The sequence below is a fragment of the Sitophilus oryzae genome, unplaced genomic scaffold (assembly GCF_002938485.1).
Source record: "Sitophilus oryzae breed Bouriz unplaced genomic scaffold, Soryzae_2.0 scaffold_179_pilon_pilon, whole genome shotgun sequence".
NCBI lineage: Eukaryota > Metazoa > Arthropoda > Insecta > Coleoptera > Curculionidae > Sitophilus > Sitophilus oryzae.
In genome coordinates this window covers 3,384,524-3,400,229 of record NW_022146501.1, presented here as the reverse complement: position 1 = coordinate 3,400,229, position 15,706 = coordinate 3,384,524, and the positions used below count along the sequence as shown (strand labels likewise).

Here is a 15,706-nt window from a genome sequence, read left to right as displayed (position 1 = left end):
ACGCGAAATGTTTGTTAAATTGTAAGACAACGCCCTCTAGCGTCTACGTTCAAAAGTTTATTATTATTGTTTATATGGTACAATATAGAGTAAGAAACGCTCTTTTAAACGAGCCCTCGCTTGTTGGATACCGATCATCCAGTCCAGAGTTATTAATATTTAAATAAAAACAGATCTAACCTTCCTCCACCACTTTATTTTGGTAGATAGGGGAAAATGGCTTTAACAAAAATATACAAAATTTACTGAAAATTATGAAGCTATTACTTATAGTACACCTTATCTAGGCAAAATTGTGTAAAAACACCATTTTCTTATTTTTTGTTGCAGTTGCGACCCCTAGCGGTCGTTCTACAAATTTGAAAATAATTTCCAACAATTTTCCATAGCCTCTTTAGTTATAAATATTTTTTTTCCGCAGCCCCTACGGCTAATACTTTGCGAGATACAGCCGAGAACTATTCTTAGTGGGACACCCTGTATATCTGTTTATATTACTTAATACTATATACAAATCAATTACAGACACATTAGGGTTTTCACTTTTATTTTTATGACAATATGAATAATTTACAATAATATAACATAAAATATAACCGACGACAAAAAATTGTCGGGAAATAGCAAAACTTAGGCAAATACAATTTTGGATTTGATTTTAAATGGAGTTCTTGCATGGTTTTGACAATAAGTTTTCCATGGTGCTGATGGTATAGTCTTGAAAACAGTGCTGACTTCTGATGGTCGTTACCTATCCAGATAGAGATGACTTTGTACAGTTTGTGGATTTTTGCCTTTTTTTGGTAGCAGCACGTACTCAGGTAACTGAAAATTGTTAAAAATATTATTACAAAGATAGTTTAAATGAAACTGTGAATAGTTATAACACATTTTCGTATTATTTCTTTTAATAAGCAGCAATATAAGAAAAACATTGTTAAAAAGAGTAACCAAAGAAACATATTGTCAAATTTTTCTGAATATTAAAAAATGAATTTTAAAAGTATATATGTTACAGTAAAAGTTGGAAATCAGTGATTGTTAACAATTACTAGTAAAAGCTCACATTCACTGATTTGCTAATACTACGCCAGTAAAAGTTCAACAGCTATTTTTGAAACCAACTTTTACTAGTGAATGTTAACATTCCCTGGACGATACGATAGCAGTAAGTTTGAAAGATTCAGTCAGCGCGGTTGCCACATGTGGTAAAATATAAGGATAAATAAGGATAAGTTGAATAATAGACATTATAAGGATAACATTAAATTGGGCTAAACGTTAGCAACGTTGACAGCATCTGGCGTAAATTCGCTTTGTTTTTTGTGGTTATGTATAATTGTTTTGTTATCGTTTTAAAAGTGCTGTGCGGTATTTTCCCTATGGAAAAAATTTTCTGTGAAAAATTAAGATAAACTAGGCACTCGCAAGAATGTAATAGTGCTTGTTTTTTTATTTTTGCAATATAGTGAAGTCATAGCAAAAGTTAAGCGTGCAAGATAAAAAAATATTAAAGAACCTAGTGACTATGAACTTATTAAACGTTTTGATCTGCCTGAAGTAGCGGGTTTGAAAAAATGATAACTCCCAGTTGAAGAAAATTCGGGCATACCTTTATTTTGTCCATGATGAAGAATTTTATTTAAAAATCTTTATGCCAATAAGTAATCTTATGTTTATGAATGTTTTTTTTAAATTCTTTTGTACGCTTTAAAACGTATACTATCGCTTTTAATATTTAGAAGGATATGTCGTTATTTTCTATAATTTTTAATAAATATACTAAAGAAGTAAATTGTAATTTTAAGATATGTGGATCAGCTTGAATATTGAGGTGATCCAATATTCTTAAAAGTTTTATTTGTTCTAACTCTCACCAACATTCTTCCTCTCCACACTCGTCCTGTACAATAGAATAACTTTTACTGACGCCCTTTAGTAAATGTTACTTTCACTAGTGAATGCTAGAAATTACCAGGAAAAGTCGTCAAATATCTTTAAAATACCACATTCACTGGTCCAATCCGTAATTGCTAGCATTTCCTAGTGAATGTCAATAATCACTGAATTTCCGACTTTCACTGTAACATATACATGACTGATACAAAGTATAAAATAGAAGACTCAGGTTAACAGTCGCAATCTATACACTTTACTTCAAATGACAATGAATGTTTATTCAACTAGCAAAATGAAGCGTGTGAACGCAAACGCCGTTTTCCGTCTGTCAGTAACATTGGATCACTGAACCTGAATGATGTGAAACCACCATTAGAAAATAAGCAGGCACAAAATGGTGCTAAACAGCACAACAACAAACAACAAATGGGCAAAATTAAAGAAGAAAAAAATGTATAATGGAAAATAAAACATGACGAAATCAAGAAAAAGATGAAAAAACGATGAAATCAAGAAAATTCAACAATAGATATTATAAGCAGTAATAACTTCCAGGCAATAAATATAAATTTACGTTATGAAGCAAAAAGCATTAAGAGCGAAGCGTGCTGTCGATTTGCAACAGTTGCATTGGCTAAGCTGCAGCTGGCATAATCCACAACGACTACTTACTTAAATTACATAAAATAACTAAAAATAGCTTCTTACGCCATCATCTTTTTAAGGAATGCTGAAAAATCATTGAAATCGTTTATTGCAACTAATCAAAAACAGAAAGAGAATCAACAGTCTCTTCCAAGTCAAAAAATATAAAAAAATAGTTAAAGGACTAATAATTCTAAATTCTCTAATAAAAATATCTATAAATAATTCTATAATGCAAACTTTATTTCATTTTAAATTGTTTTTATTAACAGCAAATAAATCGTTAAGTCAACTTTTTTGCGCTTCTACAGAATAAAAAAATGTTTTTTTGTAAAAACCACTGCATTGGATCCAAGCGGAAGCCATCTTGTGAGTGTCTTTTTACTAGTAAAACAAATCTGTCTAACCCAGGAACAGTTAACCTAATAGGACTGCTCATTCAGCCGAAAGTGTCTGCCAGGTGCATTCGAAAACTCTTCGCTGTGTGACGTCATTGTAGTCCCTGTCATGACAGTGTGTGTATTATTGGTTGCCGTATGCAAAACATTGATTATTTAGTTTATTTATTTAAACACCTTATATGTATGCAGTATAGAAAATTAACTTTATAAATCGTACTAAATATTCGCATAATGCATTTTTAAGTACAGAAGTTCCCTGTATCACCTTTTGCAGGCTTTCTTTTTAGAGTACTTACATATTTTGCTTTAAAATAATTAATAAACAATATCGTAGGCACTTAGTAAGCACTTAATCACAATCCACGACACAAAATGAACGTATTTATAAACTCTATAGCTCTAAAAACTTTAAAAGCATCTTTTTCACATTTAAAATCGACAAAATAATTAACTCAACATTTCTCAGCTGTTATTTTTATTAATTTACCCTGAGCAACCAATAATACACACTATCATAACAAGGACTACACTGACGTCACAACTGTCAGTTGAAGCGCGGGAAGAGCCGAACGTACGTCTTATGAGGATGAGCAATCCTATTAGTTTACCGTTCTTGTGTCTAACCGAAATGGTTACAGGCGGTTTCAGGGGGCATAACAAGACAAGCGTAGTTTCAATAGTCAATTTACCATACTATCTCTGAAGAATCAAATATTAAAGTATTAAAAAACTTTTCTCATTTCCTTAATAATTTGCTATTTCTTACTTTAAAATTTACTTGCTGTCATGAAATATTTTAGCTACGTTAGGTATTTAATTATAAATTATACTTACGTTCGTAAGGGATGAATCCTTCATCATCTTCTTTGTCCAGGCAGTCAGCTAAAACTTCATCGGTTTCAGCGTCTGATAATCTTTCGCCTAAAAGGGAGAAATAATCTTAAATATTGCACACTTTTCTTGTCAAAAATATTGCTTGTTTGAACTTGGTGAACACCGATATTGACAGATTGACATAAATAGAATTAATGAAAGAAACTCTATTTTTATATCGCTAATTTTTATCTCACACAACAAGAAGCAGAAGAAGTCTACTTACCAAGGGAAAGGAGGGTGTGTGCAAGTTCAGCAGCCATCATTTTACCGTTTTCTTCTTTGTCGTAGAGTTTCAGGCACTCGAGGAAGTCGTCGAAGTTACCCTGTTCTTTGTCTTTCTTTACTTGGCTGAAGATGGGAAGGAATTCTTCTACTTTAAGTTTCTTTTCATCTAAAACATTATTCACATGTTAGTATTTCCTCAAGCGAATATAAATTTGTTAAAGTCGATATCATTTTTTTTGTGTTCGTTAATATGTTACAAGTCTGCTGGCATCTAATAGTAGTCTCTTTATTTAACAAGAGACTTATAAATTAGAGGTTTGTCATTGTAAGCTTTTCATTTGTTGGAATAAATTGGTGGTCTCAATTGGTGTAGAAGATTGTTTCTCTAATGTCAAAGTAGTCATTCAGAATGTCCAAATTACTGGTAGTAACTTTCAGTTAGTGAAAAAAGTTAACAAACCTCTAATTTTTCCAGTAATTATACTTCAAAATTGGTGTATAATTTCATTTTAGTTTTTGATTATAATCTGACAAGAGAAATAGTGGATATAAATAAAAAGTTAAACTCGCAATTAGTGGAATAAATTACTGGTTTCAATTACACTTGTGCTCATTCAAATTGTGTAGAAAAAAACACAATTAAAATTAATAGAATATCTTAGCAACAGTTTGCGGTAATCAGCTGTACCCCTTGAATAAGAAGACTAAGGAAGGAGCATAATGCTATCCATGTATTCATGCATGGTGGGCGGAAAAAGGACTCTAGGGTGGGGATCCTTGACAGTTCTGTTTGACGATTCATTTGACACATTTGAATTTGATTTGAAATTTTGTGGATTTGTCAGTCTTTACGGAGCTTATTTTATGTTATTTATTATTTATTCTACTACTGATAGTTGTATAATGGTAGTAAATCTCGATGGAAATTGTGGCAGAACTTAAATTAACAGTGACACTCGCGATTTATCGAAAAAGACTCTAAAATATTTGGTTGTGTAGCGTGCGGTAGATCTCGGCAATCGAGTGAAATAATGGAACAACTTTTCGCTAGTAAGTGACTATATAATATACATACGTGTGTAGTAAACCGATCATTTATGAAATTCACTTAAATTAACTAATTATATATTTTTTCTTGCTATTTTGCTTTTATTTACTACTTGTCAAAGATTAGATGTCAAAGAATTTAGATACGTCAATTTGAGTTATCTGCTTCAGTAGCGCATCGGATGTTTATGGTTATAAATAATTATTATAACTTATCTATTTTTAGTAGAATTTTATATTTTTATAACAATTTTAATAACTACCAACATTTATTCACAACGTAAAATAAAACACTGATAAACCGGAATTTAAGTCGGCCATATTTGAGGCCCATCGCGGTGGACCTAAGATTTTTGATATGCTCCTTCCTTAGTCTTCTTATTCAAAGGTTGTGCCTGATAAAGATAAACTTGTTGTGAAGATAAACTTTTGATTTCTAACCACATTTTCTCTTGACGGATGATAGTTAAAGGCGAAAATGGCATTTCTCAAAAATTTTGAAGTATAATTAGTGAAAAAGTGAAAAGTTTGTTAACTTTTTTCACTAATTGAAAATTCCTACCACTAATTTTAGCGTTCTGAATGCTTACATTCAAATTTGAGGAACAAACTTCTGCGCTAATTGAAACCACTAATTGCGAGGTTCTGAATGAAGCTAAAAGTTAACAAATTTCTAATTTTTTCCAGTAATTATACTTCAAAATTTGTGAATAATATAATTTTAACTTTTGATTGTTATGTGCCAAGAGAAATCGTGGATAGTATAGTAAACGCCACGAATGTTTGGGAGTGATTCATCGCTTGATGAAATTAGAATCGACACGCGCGCTATCATTTTTACATTAAAAACGTAAATTTTTACCGCAGACGTAGGTTTTTAAAGGCCCGGTCTAATCATCTTCCTGCGCTCCTCCTACTTATTCTAAAATGTTAGCGTGATTGACAAAGACGATACTATATCGCGTTTCTTTGATTAATTCGTTTTTGTGCGTCAGTCCATTGGTGTGCTTGCGGTGCGATCAATGGGGCATTTCAGTTTATATTTATAATCAAATATTTGTTTTGACAAGACTTTGACAGTTAAAACAACAAATTACAACAGATTATGTATTGATTATTATATGACTTGAAACACCACGACACTGGAATTAAGTTTTATGTAACCTTCAGCAGATTAGTTCACATGGTAGCGACCGATCAATCACTCCCAAACATTCGTGGCGTTTACTATATATTGTTTTATTAGGAGTAAAAATGATACCTTTTGTGGCGAGGCTATACGTTTGACAGCGATTGCAGGCGAGGCAGAAAAGGCATTTTTACTCCAAATAGAACATGCTTATTTTTTCTAACGTCACCAATAATTTTTAAGCAATTTTAAACGTTCCATATAGTACTAAATAGTATAAAAATATTTAAAAGTAATATCCTTTATGTAATTATATATCGAGAAACTTTGGTTACGCCAATTACGAGAAACCATGGTTACTAATTATTATGCTTTCTCAATAGATACCTAACTAACTATCGCAAGTTGTTGCTAGGATATTCTCTTAATTTTATTTAGATTTTTATCTACAACCGTTTAGTTATAACGTTTTTACATCACTATTTTTTTAGTATTTCAGTTTGAAGAGACGTTATGAGATTCATAACACAACTAGTGGTGTTATGAATCTATAGACAACTAGTTTTTATAATAATGAAAAACAACTACGAACATCTAAATATATTAACTTTTCCGGTAATAATGATTCCGTGGCACGTACAGTTCGTCTGCTGGATCTGTGTCTATGAAAGGAATGCGGACAAAAAGCATTTAAATAAACAGCAATATATTTTATACGTCGACTTGAAAAGTACGTCACCGCAAATCGCTCCGCCCACTTATTTTATTGGCTAGGTACTTGCAAATTTGTCGAATTTTTATTGATGGGACGCATCGTCTAATTTTTTACGAAAAACATCGAGAGAATATCGTTTCCCATCTCACGGATACCCCGTAGCCACAGAACGGACAGACGTACTGTACTGCGGCAACTTCTACATCTGAAAGGAGACTTTCGGAATCGCTCATCGTAATTTTTAAATGATTTTTCTGGGCAAAAAGTGCTCGCGTTTACTTGACAGGGCAAACTGACTTTTCAGAAAAAAAGTGACAAATGTCATAGTTAAAGGTGGGCGACTAATAAACGAAAATTAAAACAGTATCAACAGTATTTTCTTATTTTTCGGTTGTACTTGACAGGTGCGTTTAAACATGATTACAACACTCGTGTGATTAGAACGACTCGGTCTACGACCTCGTCGTTCTAATCGTTCACACTCGTTGTTGTAATCATGTTCATAAACACACTTGTACTGTAAATAACTATTATTAGACATTGTGAATGATCGTAAACTCTATAATATAATCGTTATTGTCTATAATTTTTTATAGACAATAGACAATAATGAAACTATAAGTAAAAAGTATAATTATTGAAGGGGTGGCTGTAATAACCAGGCATCTCCACTTTTGAGAGAAATGAGATTTCTACTGAATTACCCTGCAACAATCAGCTATCTTCATGTGACAGTACTTAAAGAGCAATGCTATTTGGAGCAGCCTAGCTTTCAGTTTGTAGCAACAACCAAGCATCTCCTAAAGTTGCCTGGTTTCGATAGTAAACTTTGTTAAAATGAAGCTGCCTCGTTATTAAAGCCATCCCTTCAATTGAAACTACTAAGTTCGTGGTTCGTGAGGCTTTAGAGTTGTCAATAGAGAACAACTTTAGAATAAACAAAAATTTAGAAAAAAATACGTTTTTGTGTATTATATTGAAGTTATATTGGTTTGGAGTCGTTATTTTGTGGAAAGTAAAGTTACTCACTCTTCTTTTTGGTTCCTCCTAGTTTCTCGACTGTGGCCAATGTGGGGTTGAGGTTGAGGGCGCGGAGCATGTCTCCTAGGTTGACAGCGTCGACGGTACCATTTCCTTCGAAGTCGTAGATGGAAAAGACGAAGTTGGCCCCTAGTAATAAAAAAATGTAAATGACTGTAATGTAACACGTGTCTCGCTAGAAGTATTAGCCTTAGGGTATGCGGAAAAAAGATTATTACCAAAGAGGCACTGAGAGATTGCTGGAAATTATTTTCAAGCTCCCAGGACGATTGGTAGAGGGCGTAACTGCTACGTCTAATAAGAAGATGGTATTTTGACAAAATTTTACCCAGGTAAAAGGTATTATAAATATTGGCATCATAATATTTAGCAAATTTACGTTATTTTTGTTTGAATCAATTTGCCCTATCTGCTAAAATAAATTGGTTGGTTAGATCTGTTTTCGTTTAAACGTTAATAACTCCGGACTGGGTAATCACTGCTCTATATTCTACCGTTGATTCTACCTTTTAAAGAATAAAAATATGTATTTCACAGTAGAAGTTAGGGGGATCTGTATTACAATTTACCAAATATTGCGCGATTTTCCCAAAATTTTAAATACAACAGCATGTTTAACTTTAGCTTATAACAAAGAGGAATAAGTGGATAAAAATCTAACAAAAAACACATCTTGATAACTTTTTTCTAACCGCAGATACTAGCAAAAATATATGCCTTTAACTAACTTATTTTTAAAACACGGTATCAGAAGCGCCCTTGATTATGACCATTCTAATAAATTATTTTATTTTATTGCCAATGACAATGAACGACAAACGGTGACTCATGGTAGCAATGAATTCATGGTAAGCTTTGGAAAAAAAGTGACATTTGAAGTAATAGTTTAAACGTCAAAGTATTATTAAAACAAAATTTTGGTCGTCCCAGGAGCGTTTTGTATCATTTGATTTTTTTTTCAAATTGCCTCTATTACTTGGAGAAACGGTTAACATAAGCGCGATATACTTTGAATAGTTGGGCCATAGAGTAAATGATAGTTGTTTTTAGTAATCTTACTCATAAAAGATTGCTATAATGATTCTGGCTCAAAGGAAGAGATAAATATTGATGGGTTTAGCTCGGTTAGCTATAAATATTTTTGATAAATTTGATGAAATTTTTTTATTTATGTGAAAATGCATCCGTATATTTGATACCAATTAAACTTATAGTTACGTAATCGAGGGAGCAATTTTTAAATTAATTGTTGCATGGCAACATGGCAATATTCGTCGCCGGGCTGACTAGTGGAATTTAAATTTCCCGCTGGGTATTCATCAGGTGGTAGCTCTGCTGTAAAAATGTCAAGTTGCCGCATTTATTTACACTTCTATTAAATAAATAGTGTTGTGATATTTTAATCTTAAAAATGTTCACTAGCAGACCTTGCAGTCGAACATTGTTCTTTTTAGAACCTCTTTTAGTGCGAAGTGTACAAGATAGCTTAATAGCCGTAAAAAACTCATCGCAACTTTATTAGAATATTTTGAACTATTTATTTTTATGTCCGTTAAGTGCTGTTAAGGACGTGAGTTTTGTTGATGTAAATAATAACTGTTTATATATTTATAATTAATTTATTTTTGTTGCTTAAAATATTTTGATTAAAAGAAAATATATAAACGCTGTGCCGGTCAAGTTTAATCACGTGACTAAAAGTTTATTTGATATGAACTGTATATCCGTTGCAGAAATTGCTTTGTCTGAAAGATCTATCGTTGTTTTTTATCGAAAAACTTCCCAAAAAATCATTATTGAAATGGAACAATCTGGGTTAGTGTGTGACGAAGGCAAACAAAACACCTTCTCTTATAGCGGGCCGCCTGGCGAGCTCTATTTTTGGCCGTGCCGCCTCTCCGGATTCAAATCGGCCGCCCATCCTAACCTTATATGATCCGGCCGATATAATTTTAGATCGCGTTCGGGAGAAACACGAAAATATTCGGCACCGGCCCAAATCCCAAACATTCCAAAGTGCGTGTATTATTTCAAATAAGAAAACGTAAATACACTATATCCCGCTTATTTAGTTTTCCAAGTTGTTTTCCTAAATTTTAATTGTATACCGGGTGCGTCTCCAAGGTGGCTCACCCCTATAACTTTTTTATTTTTTTAGATAAAAAAACGAGATTTGGTATGTTAGTATATGACATAAATTAGGATTGATTGACGTATTCTATTGTTTTTAGTCACTTATTCGATAGAAAGTGACAGTGAATAGAATGACATATCATATAATAGGTATGTCAACTTTTGACATTTTCGCTTAAAACAAAAACGTAGTTTAAATTTCAATTTAGAATGCCATGACTGTGTTGAAAACACTAATTTTTAATCAAGGAGCCTTGGAAAAATAGATTTGATCGTCTAATGTCTTGTCCTGGCCAGTTAAAATCTCCCAATCGTATTTTTAGCCGTATTTCATTTTTTTTTAAATGGAACAAGGGTGGTTCATTATCATATTTGGGAAAAGTATTTTTTTACGAATAATTAGGTACCATACACTTGGTATTTTATGTCAAATTGTCGTTATGAACCGCATGTTGCAATTTCAAATAAGCCATTTGCAAAAATATCAAAAGTTGACATAATATGATATGTCATTCTATTCAAAGTGCTATTTTCTATCGAATAAAGTAACAAAATATCGAGGGTGTCATTTAAAAATCAAAAGTCGTAGTCATTTCCGGTGAAACAGGAAGTGACCAAAAACAATTGAATACGTTAATTAATTCTAATTTATGTCATATACTAACATACCAAATCTCGTTTTTTTATCTGAAAAAATAAAAAAGTTATAGGGGTGAGCCGTTTTTGAGACTCACCCGGTATTCTTTTATTCTATTATTAATTGACAGGTATATTATTAAGGTGTATAGTACCCAGTTTTAGAAAAATGAATGCCGACATTGTTATACTGTAATCAAAAAAATACTTTATATGAGGCGCCAAATTACAAAACCCGCCTTATCCGAATTATTTTTGTTTTCTCTTTTTAAAAAATAATTATTAATTTTTATTTCTAGAAAAACGAGACACAAAACAATGATTCCACTCAATGGACATGTTTTTTGTAAAATAACGCTTCAAACATTTGCTAAAATAGTTTTTGCATATTATTTCCAAAACAACATTTTTGGAATACGACGGGTTTTCCAATTTGACGCCTTATATATTGTCTTGAACTATAGTTGCATAAATACTGCTGAGTTTTACTTTGTAAATGCACTTAGAAAAATGGTCACAAGACACAAGTCATAAGTTTTATTTTTCAGGAAAAGTTTTATTTTTCAGGAAGGGGCGGTCTGCCCCCGGGCCCCGTCTTTTAGGGGGCCTCCGAATCTTAATAAGTCATTTTTTATTCAACTGGCAAACAAGGCCAATATGTTCAGTAGTTATAAAGCAGTTTGTAGGTGGAGTATGCAAACCATATGTATACGCCAACTATAAACAGTATAAATGGAATGGCAGATATTTACTTAATTATCAATCAGGTCCCAGTAATTGTCAATGACATTTTCTATTTAGGAAATTAAATCAAGGGGTAATTTTCTTTGATTAAAATATCGAATAATTATTATTTTTTCTATATTTTGAGACTGAATTTAGTTATTTTAGATTTTAAGTTATTTTTCAATGGTTTCATTATTTATTTTTACTGAATAAACATTTTAAATTACAACCAATGCACACCATAACTTGTGTTCTAGCTTCATTGCTGATGATGAGCAGTGAAGTCTATAGTTTAACGGGGGCCACTGGTCTGAGACAGCGAAGGGGCCCCTCGGATCTTGGAGGACTTACAAAATCGCGATATTTTGTCGCGGTATTTCCCTGGAAGCATTTTTAAGAAAAAAATATTTAAAATTTTTGGACGAAAAAAACTACATGTCAAAAAAATTTGTACAGCCTAAAAGTCAAAAATTTAGTGATTATCACAGCCCCTATGACATAAAGAAAAGAGTAAAGCGATTAAAAAATTATCATAAATAATTTCTTTTCAAATGGAAACACACTTTTTTATTTCACTAGTGAAAAGGTTTTCAAATTCGTTACGTTTTAACTAGACATATTCCTATACCTAAAATAAATCGTTTTTAAGTTATTTAAGATTTAGTTTAAAAACGTATATTTTTCTTGATTTTATCTAGCTTCCTTTGACATTAAGTGTCAAACAGTTAGACAATTTATTTCCATCTGTCAGAAAATGAATTATTTGAATTTCCTATATTATAACTACTGCCTGCTTAAAAGTTTAAAAAGTGTATTTATATAAATATATCTCCATATTTTCGTTCTTTAGAGTCAATCTAATAGTTGATATTTTAATAATATACCGTACGATCGAAAAAAAAACAGCGCAAAGCTAGGAAATGATGATCTAGGAAATGATAATATACTGTCATATAGACTACTGGTAAAAAATCAAGAAAAATATACGCTTTAAAGCTAAATCTTAAATAACTTAAAAACGATTTATTTTAGGTACAGGAACATGTATAGTCAAAAAGTAACAAATTTTAAAAACGAAAGTAACGAAAGCCTTTTCACGAGTGAAATGAAAAAAGTTGATTTCCATTTGAAAAAAAAATGATTTATGATAATTTTTTAATCGCTCAATTCCATGACAGCTGCGGCCATTATTATATGACATTCGGACAATTTAATTTTTGACATAGATAGCCACATGTCTTCTCTTTATGGTACAGTGGCTGTGGCAATCACTAAATTTGACGTTTAGGCTATATACATATTTTTGACAGGCAGTTTTTTTCCTCCAAAAATTATAAATATTTTTTTTTCTCAAAAACGGTTAACGTTAGGTGGTATAGAGTATTTAATATCAAAATTCATAAAATTTTACAGAGAACTTAAGTATGTAATAAAAAATGGAGTCACCCATTTAAAATAAGAAAGTTGCTGTCAACTTCCGGTACTTCCGAAAGTGCCGCCATATTGAAAATATTTTTAATCGATAGATCTCATTGTGAAATAATGATATGCACAAAATCTCCTATTTAGATATTGTAGTTCTCTAGAAACTTCTAACGCAGACTCAGCCTGGGACACCCTGTATAAATACTTGAATTTTGTCAACCATTATACATACGTCATTCAATTTTTACAAAATGTGCATTAGAAGCATATCATTATCTAAACAGACCGGGGGCCACATTTAGCATCGCCGCCCCGGGCCCCCGACACTCTTAGTCCGCCACTGCCGATGATAAACTCTGGCCAAAGATCTATATGGAATTTTGACTTTGAAAATTATATGACTGGAGAATACAATATAGAGACAAGAATGAAATAGAAAAATGAATGATTTGAAATATAAAATTAAATTCTACTTACTTTCAACGTCTCTAGCACTGAGATCTGCCTGAAAAAGATAAAAAATAAATCAGATTTTGTTTTTATTTCTTTCAATCACGTGATTCAAAATGATTAAAGTCACTTCTAATTATAAAGAAAACATATACATAATTTTAATAAATATTGTTTCACTAAGAACTGTTTAAAATCATGTTAAAGTGACCAAAATCATTATTGAGTTTTTGTTTTTATTTTTTTACAAAATAGTTATTAAGAATAAATAAGTTAAAAACGTAGACGTCACAGACATTTTAATTTGTATTAAGCCATACGTGGAACTACATAGAACTACATACATAGTTATTAAATTTTGTATTGGGGCAAGGTGTTTCTAATTTTCTATGTTTTATTATTCAAAATCATTCGAAACTAATATAATAATAAAGTTTTAAAATAGAATTGCTATTATACCTCGATCTTGTACGTAAGAGATGAAAATAGATATCTTTGACTGACACAATTTTAAAAACATATCGAATTTGGATGTGTTCCAGATTTTCGAGTAAAATTACAACATCCGTTTGGAAAATATTGTTTGAACTAGCATTATATTTTATCTCGTTCCCAACTATTTTCTCATTAATCAATTTAATAAGACCTAGTATATCTTGGATAATAAGGTAAGTATTCGAGAAAAGTATATATTTTAAGTACTTAACTAGGTATAGTGCTATGTCTACATCTGTTTTTTTTGTTTTTATATTTTTTTTTGTCACCTTGACCCAATACAGAATTTATTATATAAAAAAGCACAAAAAACATAAATAAGACTAAACACAACTCGGACGAAGGGTACTAGCAAAAAGACAGTTCACAATTTGGTACAACCGACACATAATCTATCTATCACCAATTTCAAGTACCTCCGAACCCTACTATCGCATATTGTCCTGTTTCTGAAAGAAATCGCAATATTTTTAGCAGCAATCGACTAATTCAGGAAGATATTAAAGAGTTTGGCTTGATAAGTCTGAGCAATATTTTAGAATGGCCGAAAATCTTGGATGGAATTAAGTGTGGATGATCTGTTAATAAAAGAATGGTGTTGATGGAATGATTTTAACAAAGGTAAAATTTTATATTAAAAAATCGCCTGATATTCCATAGAGATATTCCAGACTTTTTTTAGTCAAACAAGGGAAATCTTAGTAGTACAAATGTATAAGGATGTATGCCTGAAATAACAAAAGGGTTCTACAAAAAGGTAGAGTGGATAAGACAGAAGAGCATGGGGTGTCCTCCAACGGTCTAAGACACACGAAAAAGTTCCTCAGAACTTACGACCGAGAAAAATCAAAAGTTTTCTTTGATTGAAGTAAAAACAATCTTCGGATTTTCACGGGGTTTCTAACAGGACACTGTCTCCTCAACAAACACCTCAGTAGGCTGAAGCTGAAAAACAACGGCGAATGTAGATTCTGTGGGGAAAATGGGGAAACACCAGAACACCTTATCACTGAGTGCGCCGAGACGACGACCGTTCGTGCCATGAACTTTGATACGGTTGATATCGAGGATGGAGAGCTGGCCTCTGTGGAGCCGTCGCAGATACTGGCTTTTGTTAATGCCCTGATACTGTATGATGAGTTATAACTCGTTATAACTTAAGAAAGGAGAACACACAATAGATCTGTAAGGTAGCGGAGATTAACTCCCCTCCTAAACATTCTACATTCTACAGAAGAGCAAGGTTAGTGACGTGATCTACAGAATTAAAAGTCTCGAATGGCAACGAGCCAGTTACCTAATGAAAAGGAGTGACGTAAGATGGACCACAAAAATTATACTGTAGTTTCCAAGATGTAAAAAAACAAGAAGACCTAATTTAAGATGGGATTACTATATTAGAAAACAAGCACAAACGAAAAACATGCGGGCAAGTGAAACAAAATTATGTAAATGAGGCATCATTGCAACGAACGATAGCATAAAGCTGAATATGATGATGATAATGATACTTATTACAAAGTTTGTGAATTTGGGGAAAAAATCAAATCATCTTTGCACGGACTTATCAAGCCATCAGCCTTTTTCAATAGGCTTGGTGATTTTTTCGGATCAGTACTATTTTGGACTTGAAGACTTTGCGCTTCCAGTACTTGATGGCCTTGACGTAAACGGGTTCGCCGACGTTTATTTTCGGCAGGGGTATATGGGGAGTGGTGTAGCTACTGGTCGGGTTCTCGTCAATCTCGGCCGCCACCCGCTTGATGAAGTCCTGCAGGTCGTCGGAGATGTCCACGACGGACACCTTGCGATCGAGATCGCCGCCGTCCACGTCGGGTTCCGTCTCAGTAACGGTAGCCATGG

General features: G+C 32.5%; 1 protein-coding gene across 1 annotated transcript; it reads right to left on the bottom strand.

Annotated features, from left to right (window-relative positions):
* Positions 1-530: 530 nt before the first annotated feature.
* Positions 531-15,706, bottom strand: LOC115882699 (myosin light chain alkali). The gene is made up of 7 exons (XM_030900913.1): positions 15,462-15,706; positions 13,376-13,403; positions 7,967-8,107; positions 4,045-4,212; positions 3,780-3,866; positions 2,572-2,629; positions 531-825 (listed from the first exon to the last, which is right to left on the bottom strand). Exons 1-6 carry the CDS (start codon positions 15,702-15,704, stop codon positions 2,604-2,606), a joined length of 693 nt encoding a protein of 230 aa, XP_030756773.1. The 5' UTR covers positions 15,705-15,706; the 3' UTR covers positions 531-825; positions 2,572-2,603.

What these genes read in the sequence shown, in the direction of transcription:
- LOC115882699 (XM_030900913.1), bottom strand. Translation starts at nt 15,704, where the DNA reads ATGGCTACCGTTACTGAGACGGAACCCGACGTGGACGGCGGCGATCTC. An exon ending in AAGTCTTCAAGTCCAAAATA is followed by an intron (nt 13,404 to 15,461) that starts GTACTGATCCGA and finishes TATCTTTTTCAG; the next exon opens with GCAGATCTCAGTGCTAGAGA. An exon ending in CAGTGCTAGAGACGTTGAAA is followed by an intron (nt 8,108 to 13,375) that starts GTAAGTAGAATT and finishes TTTTATTACTAG; the next exon opens with GGGCCAACTTCGTCTTTTCC.